This window comes from Heterodontus francisci, chromosome 9 (genome assembly GCF_036365525.1).
Source record: "Heterodontus francisci isolate sHetFra1 chromosome 9, sHetFra1.hap1, whole genome shotgun sequence".
Classification (NCBI taxonomy): domain Eukaryota; kingdom Metazoa; phylum Chordata; class Chondrichthyes; order Heterodontiformes; family Heterodontidae; genus Heterodontus; species Heterodontus francisci.
The window spans coordinates 122769363-122790971 of record NC_090379.1 but is presented as its reverse complement, the minus strand read 5'-3'; the positions used below and the strand labels follow the sequence as shown (position 1 = coordinate 122790971).

General features: G+C 46.4%; 1 protein-coding gene across 2 annotated transcripts; it reads left to right on the top strand.

Annotated features, from left to right (window-relative positions):
• Nucleotides 1-273: 273 nt before the first annotated feature.
• Nucleotides 274-20151, top strand: LOC137373529 (zinc finger protein 664-like). Of its 2 annotated transcripts, XM_068038408.1 has the most exons (4): nucleotides 274-470; nucleotides 8800-8911; nucleotides 17989-18115; nucleotides 18871-20151. In XM_068038408.1, exon 4 carries the CDS (start codon nucleotides 19239-19241, stop codon nucleotides 19623-19625), a length of 387 nt encoding a protein of 128 aa, XP_067894509.1. In that variant the 5' UTR covers nucleotides 274-470; nucleotides 8800-8911; nucleotides 17989-18115; nucleotides 18871-19238; the 3' UTR covers nucleotides 19626-20151. The 2 variants fall into 2 exon arrangements, with proteins under 2 accessions (XP_067894509.1, XP_067894508.1); XM_068038407.1 differs by lacking the exon at nucleotides 17989-18115.
• Nucleotides 20152-21609: the final 1458 nt, after the last annotated feature.

Genomic DNA, 21609 nt, shown 5'->3' with positions numbered 1-21609 from the left:
CTCTTCGAGAAATCAAGGAATTTCACACTGTGTGTTTGATGCAATTGTTACATTTAATATATTCCTTTTGCGCGATACTATTGCGGGACTGGATAATGTTTAATGTTTAATACATTGGCTTTTTCTATGATTATGGAGCTAATTGCTATTAATTGCTGCTAATAAATGGCAGATTATCCTACCCAGGGTGCAACGCGCTTCTGAATACAGCCCATCTCTATCAGAGGGGCCGCAACGCGCATGCGAGAAATGGCCCCGCCCCCGGAACCCGCAGGTCTGCGTGTCCATGCGCGGTGCGGCTCCAGGAAGCTGAGCGGCCGCGCGGGCAGCTTCAGCGGCTCTGAGGCCCTGAATCAGTGCCGCCGGGCCCAGCGGACGGCTGTTCTGTTAAAGCGATGGTGCAGAGCCGCTGCTTCCCGGTTTCTTCTCCCGTTTCCACCCAGTCAGGAAGCTTGTGAGTTGATTGGCTGGTAAGTATTGTAGCTTTGTTTCCCTTTCTCCAAAGTTAGAAGTTAGTCCAAGGAGCTGGAAATTAAACATTACAGTTTTCATCAGAATAAGGGGCAGCTTCCCGAGATTTAAGTGACACCAACAGAAAAGAAGTGAGTAGCTGGTGAATTTTTATTTTTAAGTAGTGAGTTTTAATAGTATTCGTCCGGTCACAGAACCATAGAAAAGATCCGGCACAGAAAGAGGCCATTTGGCCCAATGTGTCTGCACCAACTGAAAAACTAGCCGGCCAATCTAAATCCCATGTTCCAGCACATGGTCAAGGCCTTGCCGGTTACAGCACTTCAGGTACAGGTCCAGGTACCTTTTAAATGAGTTGAGAGTCCCTCCCACAACCACTGCTCCTGGCAGTGAATTCTAGAAATCCACCACCCTCTGGGTGAAAATGTTTTTCACCATGTCCTTTCTTATCCTTCTACCAATCATCCCTCAGTAATTGACCTCTCTGCTAGGTGAAACAGGTCCTTCCTGTCTACTCCATCTCGGACCCTCATAATTTTGGACACTGCAATCAAGTCACCCCTCAGCCTCCTCTGTTGCCAGGAAAACAGCCCTAGCCAATCCAATCTTTCCTCATAGCTGCAACCTTCAAGCCCTGGTAGCATTCTTGTAAATCTCCTCTGTACTCTCTCCAGAGCAATTATGTCCTTCCTGGAATGTGGTGACCAGAACTGTATGCAATACTCCAACTGTGGCCTCACCAGCGTTTTGTACAGTTCCAGCATTACATCCCTGCTTTTGCATTCTATTTTTCTTCTTTGGCCTCGAGAGACAATGGGTAAGCGCCTGGAGGTGGTCAGTGGTTTGTGAAGCAGCGCCTGGAGTGACAGACTCTTCCACAGGTGCTGCAGATAAAATTGGTTGTTGGGGCTCTTGCATAGCTGGCTCTCCACTTGCGCTTGTCTTTTTTCCTGCCAACTGCTAAGTCTGTTCGACTCGCCACACTTTTGCCCCGCCTTTATGGCCACCCGTCAGCTCTGGCAATCACTGGCAACTGACTCCCATGACTTGTGATCAATGTCACAGGACTTCATATCGCGTTTGCAGACATTTTTAAAGCGGAGACATGGATGGCCGGTGGGTCTGATACCAGTGATGAGCTCGCTGTACCATATGTCCTTGGGGATCCTGCCATCTTCCATACGGCTCACACGGCCAAGCCATTTCAAGCGCTGCTGGCTCAGTAGGGTGTATATGCTGAGGATGTTGGCCGCCTCGAGGACTTCTGTGTTGGAGATACAGTCCTGCCATCTGATGCCAAGGATCTTCGGAGGCAGCGAAGATGGAATGAATTGAGACTTCGCTCTTGGCTGACATATGTTGTCCAGGCCTCGCTGCCGTGGAGTAAGGTACTGAGGACACAGGCTTGATGCACTCGGACTTTTGTGTTCCGTGTCAGTGCGCCATTTTCCCACACTCTGTTGGCCAGTCTGGACATAGCAGTGGAAGCCTTTCCCATGTGCTTGTTGATTTCTGCATCGAGAGACAGGTTACTGGTGATAGTTGAGCCCAGATAGGTGAACTCTTGAACCACTTCCTGAGCGTGGTCACCAGTATTGATGAATGGAGCATTTCTGATGTCCTGTCCCATGATGTTCGTTTCCTTGAGGCTGATGGTTAGGCCAAATTCGGTGCAGGCAGCTGCAATTCTGTCGATGTGTCTCTGCAGACACTCTTCAGTGTGAGATGTTAATGCAGCATCGTCAGCAAAGAGGAGTTCCCTGATGAGGACTTTCCGTACTTTAGTCTTCGCTCTTAGACGGGCAAGGTTGAACAACCTGCCACTTGATCTTGTGTGGAGGAAAATTCCTTCTTTTGAAGACTTGAATGCATGTGAGAGCAGCAGGGAGAAGAAGATCCCAAACAGTGTAGGTGCAAGAACACAGCCCTGTTTCACACCACTCAGGATAGGAAAGGGGTCTGATGAGGCGCCGCTATGCTGAATTGTGCCTTTCATATTGTCATGGAATGAGGTGATGATACTGAGTAGCTTTGGTGGACATCCGATCTTTTCTAGTAGTCTGAAGAGACCACGTCTGCTGACATGGTCAAAGGCTTTGGTGAGATCAATGAAAGCAACGTAGAGGGGCATCTGTTGTTTGCGGCATTTCTCCTGCAGCTGGCGAAGGGAGAACAGCATGTCAATGTGGATCTCTCTGCTCGAAAGCCACACTGTGCCTCAAGGTAGACACGCTCAGCCAGCTTCTGGAGCCTGTTTAAAGCGACTCGTCGAAGACTTTCCCCACTATGCTGAGCAGGGAGATTCCACGGTAGTTGTTGCAGTCACCGCGGTCACCCTTGTTCTGATGGAGGGTGATGATATTGGCATCACGCATGTTCATATTCTATACCTCGGCCAATAAAGGAAAGCATTCCATTTGCCTTCTTCACCATTCTATCCACGTGTCCTGCCACCTTCAGGGCAGTGTGGACATGCACTCCAATGTCTCTCACTTCTGTCCCTCTAAATATCTTCCCATTTATTGTGTATTTCCTTGCTTTGTTTGCCCGCCCCCCCGAAAATGCATTACTTGACGCTTCTGAATTGAATTCCATTTGCCACTTTTCCACCCACTCAACCAAGCCATTGATATCATTAGGAACAGAGGACCAGGAGTAGGCCATTCAGCCCTTTGAGGCTGCCCTGCCATTCAATATGATCATTGCTGATCATCCACTTCAATGCCTTTTCCCCACACTATCCTCATATCTCTTATGCCGTTGGTATTTAGAAATCTGTCAATCTCTGCTTTAAACATACAAGGTGACTGAGCTTCCACAGCCCTCTGGGGTAGAGAATTCCAAAGATTCATAACCCTCTGAGTAAAGCAATTTCTCCTCATCTCTGTCCTAAATGAATTCCTCTTTATTTTGAAATTGTGTCCCCTGGTTCTATACTCGCCAACCAGGGAAAACATCTTTGCTGCATCTATCCTGTCTACCTTTTAAGTATTTTGGAGGTTTCAATGAGATCACCTCTCATTCTTCAAAACTATAGAGAATACAGGCCCAGTTTCCACAGTCTGTCTTCAGAGGACAGTCCCACCATCCTGGAAACAAGTCTGATGAACCTTCACTGCATTCCCTCTGTGGCAATCATATCCTTCCTAAAGTAAGGTAAGGGGACCAAAACTGCACACACTACTCCAGGTGCGGTCTAACCAAGGTTCTATACAGTTGAAGCAAGACATCACTACTCCTGTACTCCAATCCTCTTGCGATAAAGGTGAAGATTAATTTATTAATTAGTGCTAGAAATGTCAGTTAGAGGGGTAAGGTGCTTCACCTGTGAGATGTGGGAGGTCCGTGACGCTTCCAGCATTCCGGACGACTACATCTGCAGGAAGTGTACCCAGTTTCAGCTCCTCACAGACCGCATGGATCAGTTGGAGCAGCAATTGGATGCACTTAGGAGCATGCAGGTGGCGGAAAGCATCATAGACAGGAGTTTTAGAGATGTGGTTACACCCAAGGTGCAGGCAGATAGATGGGTGACCGCTCGAAGGGGCAGGCAGTCAGTGCAGGAATCCCCTGTGGCTACCCCCCCTCTCTAACAAGTATACCGTTTTGGATACTGTTGGGGGCGATGGACGATCAGGGGAAAACAACAACAGCAGCAGCCAGAGCAGGGGCACCACGGCTGGCTCTGTTGTTCAGCAGGGAGGGACCAAGCGCAGAAGACCAATAGTTATAGGGGACTTATTGTCAGGGGCACAGATAGGCGCCTCTGTGGACGTGAAAGTGAATCCAGTATGGTATGTTGCCTCCCTGGTGCCAGGGTCAAGGATGTCTCTGAACGGACAGGGGGAATTCTGAAGGGGGAGGGTGAACAGCCAGAGGTTGTGGTATACATCGGTCCCTACGACATAGGCAGGAAGAGTGACGAGGTCCTGCAGGGGGAGTTCAGGGAGTTAGGTAGAAAGTTAAAAGACAGGACCTCTAGGGTTGTAATCTCAGGATAACTCCCTGTGCCACGTGCCAGTGAGGCTAGAAATGGGAAGATAGTGAAGTTAAACACGTGGCTGAACAGCTGGTGTAGGAGGGAGGGTTTCAGATATCTGGATCATTGGGATCTCTTCAGGGACAGCTGGGACATGTACAAGAAGAACGGGTTGCATCTAAACTGGAGGGGCACAAATATCCTGGCTGCGAGGTTTTCTAGCGTCACTCGGGAGGGTTTAAACTAGTGAGGCAGGGGGGTGGGAACCAGAGCAGTAGGACAGTAGGTGAAATAAATGAGGGGGAACTAGTAAATAAGGCCACTAAGACTAAGCAGAAGAGCAGGCAGGGAGATGTTGCTGAGCACAGCGGGACTGGTGGTCTGAGGTGCATTTGTTTCAATGCGAGAAATATAACAGGTAAGGCAGATGAACTTCGAGCTTGGATTAGTACTTGGAACTATGATGTTGCTATTACAGAGACTTGGTTGAGGGAAGGACAGGATTGGCAGCTAAGTGTTCTGGGATTTAGAAGCTTCAGGCGGGATAGAGGGGGATGTAAAAGGGAGTTGCATTACTGGTTAAGGAGAATATCACAGCTGTACTGCGGGAGGACACCTCGGATGGGTCATGCAGCGAGGCAATATGGGTGGAGCTCAGGAATAGGAAGGGTGCAGACACGATGTTGGGGGTTTACTACAGGCCTCCCAACAGCCAGAGGGAGGTAGAGGAGCAGATATGTAGACAGATTTTGGAAAGATGTAAAGGTAACAGGTTTGTGGTGGTGGGTGATTTTAATTTCCCCTATATTGACTGGGACTCACTTAGTGCTAGGGTGTTGGATGGGGCAGAATTTGTAAGGAGCATCCAGGAGGGCTTCTTGAAACAATATGTAGACAGTCCAACTAGGGATGGGGCCGTACTGGACCTGGTATTGGGGAATGAGCCCGGCCAGGTGGTCGAAGTTTCAGTAGGGGAGCATTTCGGGAACAGTGACCATAATTCCGTAAATTTTAAGGTACATGTGGATAAGGATAAGAGTAGTCCTCAGGTGAAGGTGCTAAATTGGGGGAAGGCTAATTATAACAATATTAGGCAGGAACTGAAGAATTTAGATTGGGGGCGGTTGTTTGAGGGTAAATCAACATCTGACATGTGGGAGTCTTTCAAATGTCAGTTGATTAGAATCCAGGACCAGCATGTTCCTGTGAGGAAGAAGGATAAGTTTGGCAAGTTTCGGGTACCTTGGATAACGAGGGATATTGTGAGCCTCGTCAAAAAGAAAAAGGAAGCATTCATAAGGGCTGGAAGGCTAGGAATAGACGATGCCCTTGAGGAATATAAAGACAGTTGGAAGGAATTTAGGCAAGGAGTCAGGGAGAATCCCAAGGCTTTTTACACGTATATAAAGAGCAAGAGGGTAGCCAGGGAAAGGGTTGGTCCACTCAAGGACAGAGGAGGGAATCTATGTGTGGAGCCAGAGGAAATAGGCGAGGTACTAAATGAGTACTTTGCATCAGTATTCACCAAAGAGAAGAACTTGGTGGATGATGAGTCTGGGGAAGGGAGTGTAGATAGTCTGGGTCATGTCTTGATCGAAAAGGAGGAGGTGTTGGGCGTCTTGCAAAGCATTAAGGGATCTACCCCAGAATACTGAGGGAGGCAAGGAAGGAAATTGCTGGGGCCTTGACAGAAATCTTTGTATCCTCATTGGCTACAGGTGAGGGCCCAGAGGACTGGAGAATAACCAATGTTGTTCCTTTGTTTAAGAAGGGTAGCAAGGATAATCCAGGAAATTACGTGCCGGTGAGCCTTACGTCAGTGGTAGGGAAATTATTAGAGAGGATTCTTCGGGACAGGATTTACTCCCATTTGGAAACAAATGAACTGATTAGCGAGAGGCAGCATGGTTTTGTGAAGGGGAGGTCGTGTCTCATTAACTTGATTGAGTTTTTTGAAGAAGTGACGAAGATGATTGATGAAGGAAGGGCAGTGGATGTTGTCTATCTGGACTTCAGTAAAGCCTTTTGACAAGGTCCCTCATGGAAGACTGGTACAAAAGGTGAAGTCATACGGGATCAGAGGTGAGCTGGCAAGATGGATACAGAACTGGCTTGATCATAGAAAACAGAGGGTAGCAGTGGAAGGGTGCTTTTCTGAAAGTAGGGCTGTGACTAGTGTGTTCCGCAGGGATCAGTGCTCGGACCTTTGCTGTTTGTATTATATATAAATGATTTGGAAGGAAATGTAGCTGGTCTGATTAGTACGTTTGCGGACAACACAAAGGTTGGTGGAGTTGTGGATAGTCATGAGGATTGTCAGAGGATACAGCAGGATATCGATCAGTTGGAGACTTGGGTGGAGAAATGGCAGATGGAGTTTAATCTGGACAAATGTGAGGTAATGCATTTTGGAAGATCTAATGCAGGTGGGAAGTATACAGTAAATGGCAGAACCCTTAGGAGTATTGACAGGCAGAGAGATCTGGGCGTACAGGTCCACAGGTCACTGAAAGTGGCAATGCAGGTGGATAAGCTAGTCAAGAAGGCATACGGCATGCTTGCCTTCATCGGTCGGGGCATACAGTATAAAAATTGGCAAGCATGCTGCAGCTGTACCGAACTATTAGGCCACACTTAGAATATTGCGTGCAATTCTGGTAGCCACACTACCAGAAGGACATGGAGGCTTTGGAGAGGGTACAGAAGAGGTTGACCAGGATGTTGCCTGGTCTGGAGGGCATTAGCTATGAGGAGAGGTTTAATAAACTTGGATTGTTTTCACTGGAACGACAGAGCTGGAGGGGCGACATGATAGAGATTTACAAAGTTCTTTACACAGAGGGCGGTGAGTGCCTGGAACTTGCTGCCGGGGGAGGTGGTAGAAGCAGGTACGATAGCGACATTTAACAGGTATCTTGACAAATACATGAATAGGAATAGAGGGATACGATCCCCAGAAGTGCAGAAGGTTTTAGTTTAGACAGGCATCAAGATCGGCGCAGGCTTGGAGGGCCAAATGGCCTGTTCCTGTGCTGCACTGTTCATTGTTCAAAACGTTCCGAATTGCTTGATGCATCTGCATGTTAGCTTTCAGTGACTTATTAACAAGGGTATCTTTGTACATCTACACTTTCTAATCTCTTACCATTTAAGAAACACTCTGCACATTTATTCCTCCTACCAAAGTGGATAACCTCACATTTTTTCACATTATCTTCCATCTGCCACATTCTTGCCCACTCGCTAAGTCTGTCCAAATCCCCTTGAAGCCACTTTGCATCTTCCTCGCAACACACATTCCCACCTAGTTTTGTGACATCCGTGAACTTGGAAATACTACATTTGGTCCCCACGTCCAAGTCATTCTGGGGTTTATGGCTCTCCTCTTCACTGTCAGCTCCATGGGCAATTTTTATGTCATCTGCAAATTTCCCAATAATGCCTCCCAAATTTAAGTCCCAATCATAAATATATACCAGAAATGTCAAGAGATCCAACACTGAACCTGTGGAATGCCAGTGGAAACTACTTTCCATTCGCAAATACATCTGATGATCCCTACCCTTTGTTTCCTGTCACTGAGCTAATTTTGGATCAAACTTGCTGTATTCACCTGTCTCCCATGGGCTTTTTTTTTCTGACCAGTCTGCTATGTGGGACCTTGTCAAATGCCTTACGAAAATCCATGTAGAGGTTTATTAGCAGTAGGAAGGTTCATTATCTAATAGAGGAATGACAGGGCTGCTCCAACCACTAGAGTGAACATCCTGTGCTATGTGGAAACTCTAGGACACTCCCCGTGTCCTGGATAACCATTTGTGCCGGAAGTGTTGTCCATTGCAGCAGCTCAGGCTCTGCCACTGCAAAATATCCATGAGGTTCAGAGCATTGTGAATAGCACATTTATACATGTGATCACCCCGCAGATTACGTGTGCAAGGAGAGAGGGAATGGGTGGCTAACAGATAATCAAGAAGAAACAGTCAGGTAGTGCAAGAGACCTCTGAGTGCATCTCACTCTTCAACTAGTATTCACTTCTGAATACTGTTGAAAGTGATGGTCCATCTGGGGGATTGCAGCCAAGTCCATGGCACCACGACTGACTCAGCTGCACAGGGGGGCACAAAGCAGACTGGAAAAGCAATAGTGATAGGAGATTCAATAGTTAGGGGAATAGACGGGCCTTTCTGAGCTCTCAGACATGAATACAGCATGGTGTGTTGCCTCCCTCAGGGCAATGTACATCAGGCTCATGCACGGCCATCCTGGACCAGGAGGTAGGAGGCAAGAATGTTGTGAATTTCTATACGGGACTGACAGTGATGGTTTTTGTAAACTCCTTTTACAGGGGCTTAGAAGACGGCGATTTGCAGACGGCAAAATTCAGACCGACATCTGACAGAATCACTCGATTCATCAGGGCCTGAATATCATCGGCCTTTCGATGTGGAAGGAAAAAGGTTTGTCTGCTCTGTGTGAGGGAAAAGATTTCAGCTATCTATGTAACTGGAAAAGCACTGAGATACACAAAGGCCTGGTTAGACCCCACCTGGAGCACTGTGTTCAGTTCTGGGTGCACACCTTAGGACGGATATATTAACCTTGGAGGGAGTGCATTGGCGATTTACCTGAATGATACCTGGATTCCAAGGGTTAAGTTACAAGGAGAGATTACACAAATGAGTCATAGTCATTACGGCACAGAAGGAGGTCATTCAGCTTTTTGATTCTATGCCAGCTCTCTGTAGAGTAATCCAGTCAGTCCCATTCCCCCGCTCTATCCCCGTAGTCCTGCAGGTTTATTTCCGTCAAGTGCCCATTCAATTTCCTTTTCAAATCATTGATCATCTCCGCTTGCATCACCCTCGTAGGCAGTGAGTTTCAGGTCTATGTAAAAAAAAAAAAAAAGTTCTTCCTCACCTCCCTCCTGTATCTTTTGCCTAAAACCTTAATCTTTATTCCTGAGCCAATTAGCTAATGGAAATTGCTATTCTTTCTCTACCTTATCTAAAACCTGTTATGATTTTGCACACCTCGATCAGATCTCCCCTCAATCTCCTTTACTCCAATAAAAACAACCCCAGCTTCTCCAACATAACCTTGTGGCTAAAATTTCTCATCCCTGGAACCATTCTGGTAAATCTCCTCTGCACCCTCTCAGGGAGCTTCACATCCTTCCCAAAGTGTGGTGATCAGAGCTGGACACAATACTCTTGTTGGGGCCTAATAGGTAAATTGGCCATTAGCAATTGCCCCGAGTATAGGTAGGTGGTAGGGAAATATAGGGACAGGGTGGGGATGTGGTAGGAATATGGAATTAGTGTAGGATTAGTATAAATGGGTGGTTGATGGTCGGCACAGACTCGGTGGGCCGAAGGGCCTGTTTCAGTGCTGTATCTCTAAACTAAACTAAACCAAACTAATCAGAGCTTGCTAAAGGTTCAGCATAACCTCGCTGCTTTTGTACTCAATACCTCGATTTATGAAACCCAAGATCCCAAATGCTTTGCCAACTACTCTTTCAATATGTTCCGCCACCTTCAATAATCTATGCACATGAACCCCAAGTCCATCAGTCCCTGCACACTCTTTAGAAATGTACCATTAAGTGTAGATTGCCTTGCCCTACCCCTTCTGCCAGAATGCATCACCTCACTATAAAGATTATATTTACTTGAATTTCGAAGATTAATGGGATATTTGATCAAAGTTTTCAAGATTGAACAAACAGGGTAAATAGAGAGAAACTATTTCCATTCATTGGAGAATACAGTACCAGGGGACATAGTCTAAAACTTAGAGCCAGACCTCAAATTAATCAACCCATGGGTCTGTAAACTCGAGCACTAATCCACCTCTGAGCCCTGCAAACCAGACCATTAATCCAACTTTGGGTCCGGTAATCCCGAGCATGAATCCACCCCTGGGCCCTGTAATCCCGAGCACTAATCCACCTTGGGCCCTGTAATCCCGAGCATTACTCTACCCCTGGGCCCTGTAATCCCGAGCATTAATCCACCTTGGGCCCTGTAAACATAAAAACATTGAAAATAGGAGCAGGAGTAGGCCATTCGGCCCTTCGAGCCTGCCCTGCCATTCATTATGATAATGGCTGATCGTCCAACTCCCGCTTTCCCCCTATATCCTTTGATCCCTTTAGGCCCAAGAGCTATATCTAACTCCTTCTGAAAACAAAGAACAAAGATAATTACAGCACAGGAACAGGCCCTTCGGCCCTCCAAGCCTGCGACGATCCAGATCCTCTCTCTAAACATGTCGCCTATTTTGTAAGGTTCTGTATCTCTTTTCTTCCTGCCCATTCATGTATCTGTCTAGATACATCTTAAAAGACTCCATCGTGCCCGCATCTACCACCTCCGCTGGCAATGCGTTCCAGGTGCCCACCACCCTCTGCGTAAAGAACTTTCCACGCATATCCCCCCTAAACTTTTCCCCTTTCACTTTGAACTCGTGTCCTCTAGTAATTGAATCCCCCACTCTGGGGAAAAAGCCTCTTGCTATCCACCCTGTCTGTACCTCTCATGATTTTGTACACCTCAATCAGGTCCCCCCTCAACCTCCGTCTTTCTAATGAAAATAATCCTAATCTACTCAACCTCTCTTCATAGCTAGCGCCCTCCATACCAGGCAACATCCTGGTGAACCTCCTCTGCACCCTCTCCAAAGCATCCACATCCTTTTGATAATGTGGCGACCAGAACTGTACGCAGTATTCCAAATGTGGCCGAACCAAAGTCCTATACAACTGTAACATGACCTGCCAACTCTTGTACTCAATGCCCCGTCCGATGAAGGAAAGCATGCCGTATGCCTTCTTGACCACTCTATTTACCTGCGTTGCCACCTTCAGGGAACAGTGGACCTGAACACCCAAATCTCTCTGGACATCAATTTTCCCAGGACTTTTCCATTTACTATGTTTTGGCCTCAACTGCTTTCTGTGGTAGTGAATTCCACAGGTTCACCACTCTCTGGGTGAAGAAATTTCTCCTCACCTCAGTCCTGAAAGGTTTACCCCGTATCCTTAGACTATGACTCCTCGTTCTGGACCCCCACACCATCGGGAACATCCTTCCTGCATCTACCCTGTCAAGTCCTGTTAGAACTTTACAGATTTCTATGAGATCCCCTCTCACTCTTCTGAACTCCAGTGAATATAATCCTAACCGACTCAATCTCTCCTCATACGTCAGTCCCGCCATCCCAGGAATCAGTCTGGTAAACCTTGCTGCACTCTCTCTATAGCAAGAACATCCTCAGATAAGGAGATCAAAACTGCACACAATATTCCAGGTTTGGCCTCACGAAGGCCCTGTATAATTGCAGCAAGATATCCCTGTTTATGTACTTGAATCCTCTCGCTATGAAGGCCAGCATACGATTTGCGTTTTTTACTGCCTGTTGCACCTGCATGCTTACCTTCAGCGACTGGTGTACCAGAACACCTAGGTCTCATTGCATAATCCCCATAATCTGCCTTACTGTTTTTGCTGCCAAAGTGGATAACCTGACATTTATCCACATTATACTGCATCTGCCATGCATTTGCCCACTCACTTAACTTGTCCAAATCACCCTAAAGCCTCTCTGCATCCTCCTCAAAACTCACCCGCCCACCCAACTTTGTGTCATCTGCAAATTTGGAGATATTACATTTAGTTCCCTCATCTAAATCATTAATGTAAATTGTGAATAGCTGGGGTCCTAGCACCGATCCCTGCGGTACCCCACTAGTCACTGCCTGCCATTCAGAAAAAGACCCATTTATTCCTACTCTTTGCTTCCTGTCTGCCAACCAATTTTCTATCCATGTCAATACACTACCCCCAATCCCATGTGCTTTAATTTTACACACTAATCTCTTATGTGTGACTTGTCGAAAGCCTTCTGATAGTCCAAATAAACCACATCCACTGACTCCCCCTCATCAACTCTACGAGTTACATCCTCGAAGAATTCCAGTAGATTTGTCAAGCATGATTTCCCTTTTGTAGGTCCAAGCTGACTCTCTCCAATTCTACCACTGTTCTCTAAGTGCTCTGCTATAAATCTTTTATAATGGACTCTAGAATTTTCCCCACTACCGACATCAGGCCGACTGGTCTATAATTCCCTGCTTTCTTTCTGCCTCCATTTTTAAATAGTGGGGTTACAAAACAAAGAACAATACAGCACAGAAACAGGCCATTCGGCCCTCCAAGCCTGCGTCAATCTTGATGCCCGCCTAAACTAACACTTTCTGCACTTCTGGGTCCCATATCCCTCTATTCCCTTCCTATTCATATATTTGTCAAGATGTCTCTTGAACATCGCTATCGTATCTGCTTCCACCACCTCCCCTGGCAGCAAGTTCCAGGCACTCACCATCCTCTGTGTAAAAAAAAAAGTTGCCTCGCAAATCCCCTCTAAACTTTGCCCCTTGCACCATAAACCGATGTCCCCTGGTAACTGACTCTTCCACACTGGGAAAAAGCTTCTGACTATCCACTCTGTCCATGCCGCTCATAACTTTGTAAATCTCGATCATGTCGCCCCTCCACCTCCGTCTTTCCAGTGAAAACAATCCGGGTTTTTCCAACCTCTCCTCATAGCTAATGCCCTCCAGACCAGGCAACATCCTGGTAAACCTCCTCTGTACCCTCTCCAAAGCCTCCACGTCCTTCTGGTAGTGTGGCGAACAGAATTGCACGCAATATTCTAAGTGTGGCCTAACTAAGGTTCTGTACAGCTGTAGGATGACCTGCCAATTTTTATACTGTATGCCCCGACCGATGAAGGCAAGCATGCCGTATGCCTACTTGACTAGCTTATCCACCTGCATTGCCACTTTCAGTGACCTGTGGACCTGTACGCCCAGATCTCTCTGCCTGTCAATACTCCTAAGGGTTCTGCCATTTACTGTATACCTCCCACCTGCATTAGACCTTCCAAAATGTATTACCTCACATTTGTCCGGATTAAACTCCATCTGCCATTTCTCCGCCCAAGTCTCCAACCGATCTATATCCTGCTGTATCCTCTGACAATCCTCAACACTATCCGCAACTCCGCCAACCTTTGTGTCATCCGCAAACTTACTAATCAGACCAGCTACATTTTCCTCCAAATCATTTATATATACTACAAACAGCAAAGGTCCCAGCACTGATCCCTGCGCAACACCACTAGTCACAGCCCTCCATTCAGAAAAACACCCATCCACTGCTACCCTCTGTCTTCTATGACCGAGCTAGTTCTGTATCCATCTTGCCAGCTCACCTCTGATCCCGTGTGACTTCACCTTTTGTACCAGTCTGCCATGCGGGACCTTGTCAAAAGCTTTACTAAAGTCCATATAGATAACATCTACTGCCCTTCCTTCATCAATCATCTTCATCACTTCCTCAAAAAACTCATTCAAATTAGGAAGACACGACCTCCCCTTCACAAAACCATGCTGTCTCTCGCTAATCAGTTCATTTGTTTCCAAATGCGAGTAAATCCTGTCCCGAATAATCCTCTCTAATAGTTTCCCTACCACTGACGTAAGGCTCACCGGCCTATAATTTCCTGGATTATCCTTGATACCCTTCTTAAACAAAGGAATAGCATTGGCTATTCTCCAGTCCTCTGGGACCTCATCTGTAGTCAATGAGGATGCAAAGATTTCTGTCAAGGCCCCAGCAATTTCCTCCCTTGCCTCCCTCAGTATTCTAGGTTAGATCCCATCAGGCCCTGGGGACTTATCTGCCTTAACGCATTGCAAGACTCCCAACACCACCTCCTTTTTGATAATGAGATGACTGAGACTATCTGCACTCCCTTCCCTCAGCTCATCATCCACCAAGTTCTTCTCTCTGGTAAATACTGATGCAAAGTACTCATTTAGCACCTCACCCATTTCCTCTGGCTCCACACATAGATTCCCATCTCTGTCTTTGAGTGGGCCAACCCTTTCCCTGGTTACCCTCTTGCTCTTTATAATAGTGTAAAAAGCCTTGGGATTTTCCTTAATCCTGTTTGTCAATGACTTTTCATGACCCCTTTTAGCCCTCCTGACTCCTTGCGTAAGTTCCTTTTGACTGTCTTTATATTCCTCAAGTGCTTCGTCTGTTCCTAGCCTTCCAGCCCTTATAAATGCTTCCTTTTTCCTTTTTGACTCGGCTCACAATATCCCGCGTGATGCAAGCTTCCCGAAACTTGCCAAACTTGTCTTTCTTCCTCACAGGAACATGCTGGTCCTGGATTCTAATCAACTGACGTTTGAAAGACTCCCACATGTCAGATGCTGATTTACCCTCAAATAGCCGCCCCCGATCTAAATTCTTCAGTTCCTGCCTAATATTGTTATAATTAGCCTTCCCCCAATTTAGCACCTTCACCCGAGGACTACTCTTATCCTTATCCACAAGTACCTTAAAACTTATGGAATTATGGTCAATGCTCCCCCACTGAAACGTCGACCACCTGGCCGGGCTCATTCCCCAATACCAGGTCCAGGATGGCCCCATCCCCAGTTGGACTATCTACATACTGTTTCAAGAAGCCCTCCTGAATGCTCCTCACAAATTCTGCCCCATCCAAGCCCCTAGCACTAAATGTGTCACAGTCAATATTGGGGAAGTTAAAATCACCCACCACGACAACCTTGTTACTTTTACATCTTTCCAAAATCTGTCTACATATCTACTCCTCTACCTCCCGCTGGCTGTTGGGAGGCCTGTGGAAAACCCCCAAAATCGTGACTGCACCCTTCCTATTCCTGAGCTCCACCCAGCTTGCCTTGCTGCATGACCCCTCTGAGGTGTCCTCCCGCAGTACAGCTGTGATATTCTCCTTAACCAGTAATGCAACTTCCCCCACCCCTTTTACATCCCCCTCTATCCCGCCTGAAACTTCTAAAGCCTGGAACATTTAGCTGCCAATCCTGCCCTTCCCTCAACCAAGTCTCTGTAATAGCAACAACATCATATTTCCAAGTACTAATCCAAGCTCTAAGTTCATCTGCCTTACCTGTTATACTTCTCGCATTGAAACATATGTACTTCAGTTACATTAGCTACCCGCCAACCTGAGCATTAATCCACCCCTGGGCCCTGTAAACCCGAGCATTAATCCACCCCTGGGCCTTGTAAACCCGAGCATTAATCCACCCCTGGGCCCTGTAAACCTGAGCATTAATCCACCCCTGGGCCCTGTAAACCCGAGCATTAATCCACTCCTGGGCCCTCTAGGCTTAAACATTAATCCACCCCTGGGCCCTGTAAACCCGAGCATTAATCCACCCCTGGGCCCTGTAAACCCGAGCATTAATCCACCCCTGGGCCCTGTAAACCCGAGCATTAATCCACCCTGGGCCTGTAAACCTGAGCATTAATCCACTACTGGGCCCTGTAAACCTGAGCATTAATCCACTCCTGGGCCCTTTAGGCTTAAACATTAATCCACCCTGCAGTACATACACAGAGGTACAGCCCAGAACCAGACCGTTCGGCCCCACTGGTCTGTGCTGATGTTTGTAATCCACATGAGCCTCCTCACAATATAATTCCCTCATCCTACCCTGCCCCCATATCACTCTATTCCTTCTCCCTCATAAATGTATTGAGCCCTCCTCTTAAACACATCATTGCTATCAGCTTCAGCCACTCCACATGGCAGTGAGTTCCACATTCTCACCACTCTGAACAGAAATTCCTCCGAAGTTCTCTATTTGACTTGTTAATGTCTGTCTTATATTGCTGCCCCTTGTTCTGACTCACTGATAATTTTAAAGACCTTTATCTGGTCTCCGAGTCTTCTCCAGAGAAAGGAGCCCCAGTCTGCTCAATCTTGCTGGATAGTAATATCCTCTCTGGTGATATCTTTGTAAATCGATTCTGCACTTTCTTCACTGCTTCAATACCCTTTTTTTATACAGAGACCGGAACTGCTCACAGTCCTAAGTGAGGTTCTCTATAAATTTAACATTCCCTCCCTGCTGTTGCATTGTATTCCTCTAGAAAAGAACATCAGCTCTTTCTTTGCTCTCTCATTGACTTGTGTTGCTCCTTTTAGTGATTTATGTGACTCTGTTCCCAGATCTCTTTGCTCCTCTGTCCATTTAATTTCTTACATTCTAACCAATAACTGGCCTCCTTATTCCTCCTCCCAAAATGAACCAGCTCACATTTCACTATGTTGAATTTCATTTCCCATTTATCTGTCCAGTCTGACAGCCTGTTTCTGTCTTCCTGGATGTCAGTGCAGTCCTCCCCATTATTAGTTCTACCGTCCAATTTAGTGTCATCTGCAAATTGTGAAATCCTCCCTCTAATTCCTGAATCCGAATGTGGGGGAAGAACAGAAGTCCCATTGTACTGCATACCATAGTTGATGGCCCGGGCACTCGGGTTTCTGTATGATTTTTTCAGAAACGTTGTTCTCCAGCCCCAGTCTCCATGGAAGGACACTAAAATAATCACCCATTTGACAATTGGACCATTCAATGGTAGATTAATTATCCGGGATTCCCCGTGGGTCAGAAAGTCCCCGATCAATGACAACAGGAGCTCAGCGCACCTGTGCGGGATCGAGCTGTGCATGTGCAGTGTGTGTGGAGACTGACTGAGGGGGGGATCGTCAAGAGGAGTCCGTGGGATGTGGTTATATTCAGTGTGAGAGGTTACAGTCCCTGTATAGTTATCTGAAAGGCTGCTCCTCAACTTAAAGTCATAGAAATTTACAGCATGCTGGTCGACAAGGAGCCAATCAGCCTAATCCCACTTTCCAGCTCTTGGTCCGTAGCCTTGCAGGTTACGGCACTTCATGTGCATATCCAAGTAATGTTTAAATGTTATGAGGGTCTCTGCCTCTACCACCCTCCCAGGAATCTATTCTGCACTTTAGTCATAGAGTCGTACAGCATAGAAACAGGCCCTTCGGCCCACTTTCTTCAAGGCTTCACTATCCTTTTTTAATATGGAGACCAGAACTGCTCACAGTACTTCAATATCCTGGGTGAAAACCTTTCTCCTCAAATCCCCTCTAAACCTCCTACCTCTTGGCTTAAATCTATGCCTCCAGGTAAAAGACCCCTCAACCAAGGGGAATAGGGCCTTCCTATCCACTCTATCTATATCTCTCAATATTATACACTTCAATTAGGTCTCCACTCAGACTCCTCTGTTCCAAGGAAAATAGCCCTCACCTATCCAATCTTCCTTCAGGACTAAAATTCTCCAGTCCAGGCACCATTCTCGTATAACTCCTATGTACCCTCTCATGCAATCACATCTGTGCTATACTGCGGTGACCAGAATTGCACACAGTACTCCAGCAGTAGCTTAACCAAAGTTTTAAACAGTTCTGGCATAACCTCCCTGCTCTTATTCTGTGTCTCAGCTAATAAAGGTAAGTATCTGGTATACCTTCTTAATCGCCTTATCAACCTGCCCAGCCACTTTCAGGGATCTTTGATCATGTACACCAAGGTCCCTCTGTTCCTCTATACTTCTCAGTGTCCTATCATTTATTATGTATTCCTTTGCCTTGTTAGCTGTCCCCAAGTGGATTACCTCACGCTTCTCTGGATTGAATTCCATTTGCCACTATTCTGTCCATCTGACTAGTCCGTTCATATCTTCCTGCAGTCTACAACTTTCTTCTACATCATCAGCCACACGGTCAGTTTTTGTATCATTTTGAAAACTTCTTAATTATACCCCCCTATATTCAAGTCCAAATCATTGATATTTACCACAAAAAGCAAGGGACCCAGTACTGAGCCCTGCAGAACCTCACTGAAATCAGCCTTCCAGTCACACCATCAACCATTACCCTTTGCTTCCTGCCTCTGAGCCAGTTTTGACTCCAACGTGCCACTTTGCCTTGGATCCCATGGGCTTTTACTTTCATGACCAGTCTGCCATGTGGGAACTTATCAAAAACCTTGGTTACACTTTAGCCCCACTCTCCTAATCTTTGACCACTCATTGTGGAGGTGGGTGAGTGGGTAAGTCAGAGGATCTTCTGGAGCTGCTCTTGGGCCTAGTTAAAACAGCAATGTGTAGATCCAGGTTGGGCAGGGACCATGTTGGGGATGGGGGGGTTGGAGTCACTCTGGCTGCCGGCCTCTCTGTCTTGGTCTTGCCCGTGCCCAGGTGGCCCTGGAGAGGAAGCACATTTGATACCATCTGCGACTGGGGGGCACTTCTGTATATGGAGTATCTCATAAACACCAGGAACAACATTCTGGTTTAGTTGGGGAGGTTCCCTCTGCTTTTGGGACTTTGTTGCTGTTTTTGGCTTCTTTTAGATTAAATGGACTACGTTTAGAGGAGAACAAGAGAGGAGAGAATGTTTCATAGAAACTAGAATTGTCTGTTCTGACTTTCTATACTGTACTGACAGTGAGGACTTTTGTAAACTCCTTTTACAGAATATTAAAAAGGGAGGATTTACAGATGGGAAACTCGAACCAAATATCAGGTCAAGATCTGACTGAGTCACTCGATTCATTAGGACCCGAATATCATCGGCTTTTGAATATGAAAGGAGAAAAGTTTGTCCCTTCTGTCTGTGGGAAAAGATTTCAAACATCAGTGTGACTGGAAAAGCATCGAGACACACACACAAACCCAAGTGAGAGTGTTCCAGTGAACTGATTTTGGAAAGAGCTTTAACCAGTTACACATCCTGAAAAAACATCACACCATTCACAGTGGGGAGAAACTGTACACGTGTTGTGTGTGTGGATGAGGCTTCAACAGATCAACCAATGTGGAGAGACACAAGGACACCCACACCATGGAGAAACTGTGGAAATGTGAGGACTGTGGGAAAGGATTCAATTACCCATCCAAGCTGGAAACTCATCGCCACAGTCACACTGGGGCGAGGCCGTTCACCTGCTGTGTGTGTAGGAAGGGATTCACTTGTTCATCAAACCTGCTGAAACACCAGCAAGTTCACACTAAGGAAGGACCGTTCACCTGCTCCGAGTGTGGTAAGGGTTTCACTCGATCATTCCTTCTGCTGACCCACCAACTGGTTCACTCTGATGAGAGATGTTTTGAATGTGAGAAGAAAAGAAAAAATGATTTGCTGACACACCAGCGAGTTCACACTGGGGAGAGGCCATTCACCTGCTCCAAGTGTGGGAAGAGATTCACTCTGTGTCATCCTATCTACTGAGACACCAACTTGTTCACTCTGATAAGAGATGTTTTGCATGTTCTGAGTGTGAGAAGAGCTTTAAAAGCAAAAATGATCTGCTGACACACCAGCGCACTCACAGTGGGGAGGGGTTGTACACCTGCTCCGAATGTGGGAAGGGATTCACTCGGTCCACCCACCTGCTCACACACCAGCGAGTTCACACTGGGGAGAGACCGTTCACCTGCTTTGAATGTGGGAAGGGATTTACTAGTTCATCCCACCTGGTGACACACCAGCGAGTTCACACTGGGGGGAGGCCATTCACCTGCTCCAAGTGTGGGAAGGGATTCACTCAGTCATCTACCCTGCTGAGACACCAGCGAGTTCACAAGTGACTGCAGGGGTTGGATTCTGCTGTTATTGCTGCTGTTAATCGCATCCAGGACTGAACCATGTTCATTCTGACATTTGGGGTTTATTTCAGTTGATGTTTATAATCCCTGTAACTGTGTTTGAGTTTAATATTCTGTATATATGTTAAATAAATCAGCTTTGCATCAAATACACAGTGTTCGAGTCTTTGATTCCTCTAGGATAAGAGGAGACTGATGTTCTGTTACTGACTGTTACATTTTTGGTCTTTTCTCCTTTGTTAATGGAATGCTTGTATTTGTATAGCACCGTTCACAACTTCAGGATGTCCCATAGTGTTTTACAACGAATGAAGTTCTTTTGAAACATGAAGATTCTGCTTCCTCTGCCTTTTGAGGAAGAAAGTGCCAAAGAATCTGATGCCATAATTGGAGTCAGGTGCTCTTTTGGTCTGCACTGACTGCTGCTTTGAGTGCACAGAAAGCAGTTTGGTAAGTGATGGGATTTTAAGGGTTAATTTCAAGTCTAGTTTTTGTTTACATTTAGCAATTACTGTTTAAGTTAAGAGGCAAGTGAACTTTCTTACAATTTGAAACAGGGATATGCAAGCTCTCAGTAGCTGTAGCTAGTTAATTAGGCAGATTTCTTAAACTGGTTTCTGAGTTCTCGCTGAACTCTAGCAAAACTAGCTCATTAATGTTTTCAAACAGTATAAATTCAGGGGACACTGAGTGCTGCTTGAGTACACAGAGTGTAAAGATGGGAGTTTGGTAACTGAGCGGGTTCGGTGTGGAGTGGAGCTATAGGAAAAATAGGTTTAATTTAATTTACATAATATAGATGGCCGAACAGGTGATGTTACATGGCTGAAGTATGTCAGAGCTCCCGGCTGCCATGGCAATCATGTCTGTAATATGTGTCTGTGGCTTGAGCTTTGGCTCAGAGTAGATGAGCTGCAGACATTGCGAAGCATCATAGAGAGGGAAAGTTACCTGGATATTTTGTTCTTAGGATAGGGTCATCTATTTTGATCAGTGGTCAGGGACTGGAAGGTGTGACTGCGAGTCCAGCAGGTAAGGGGATGGAGAAGGTGGGAGTGGAGAGGCCTCAGCCCTTGCAATTAAACAGGTTTGAGGTTCTTGAAGCTTGTATGGACAAGAGCAAGGGCTGTAGTGTGGATGAGGAAACTAACCATAGCACCAGGGTTTAGGAAGTCATTCAAGCGGGGGAGGGAAGAGGAAGGTAGTGGTAGTAAGGGACAGTATAGTGAGGGGAATTAAAGTCATAGTTATACAGCACAGAAACAGGCCCTTCGGCCCATCGTGTCTGTCGGCCATCAAGCACCTCTTTATTCTAATCCCATTTTCCAGCACTGGGCCCGCAGCCTTGTATGCTATGGCATTTCAAGTGCTCATCTAAATACTTCTGAAATGTTGTAAGGGTTCCTGCCTCTACCACCCCTAGCTTTTGCGAGGAGCAGCCTTGATAGAACGGGGTGCGGAGCGGACTTTCAGCTGAGCGGTCAATTTCAGTAAGTTACAAGTTAATCCCTTTTTTGTTTCGGAGGACCGGGGACTGCTGGGTAGGGGAAAACTATTTATTTGGGCAGTTTTAAAATCTTTGTCTTTTGCGAGGAGCAGCCTTGATA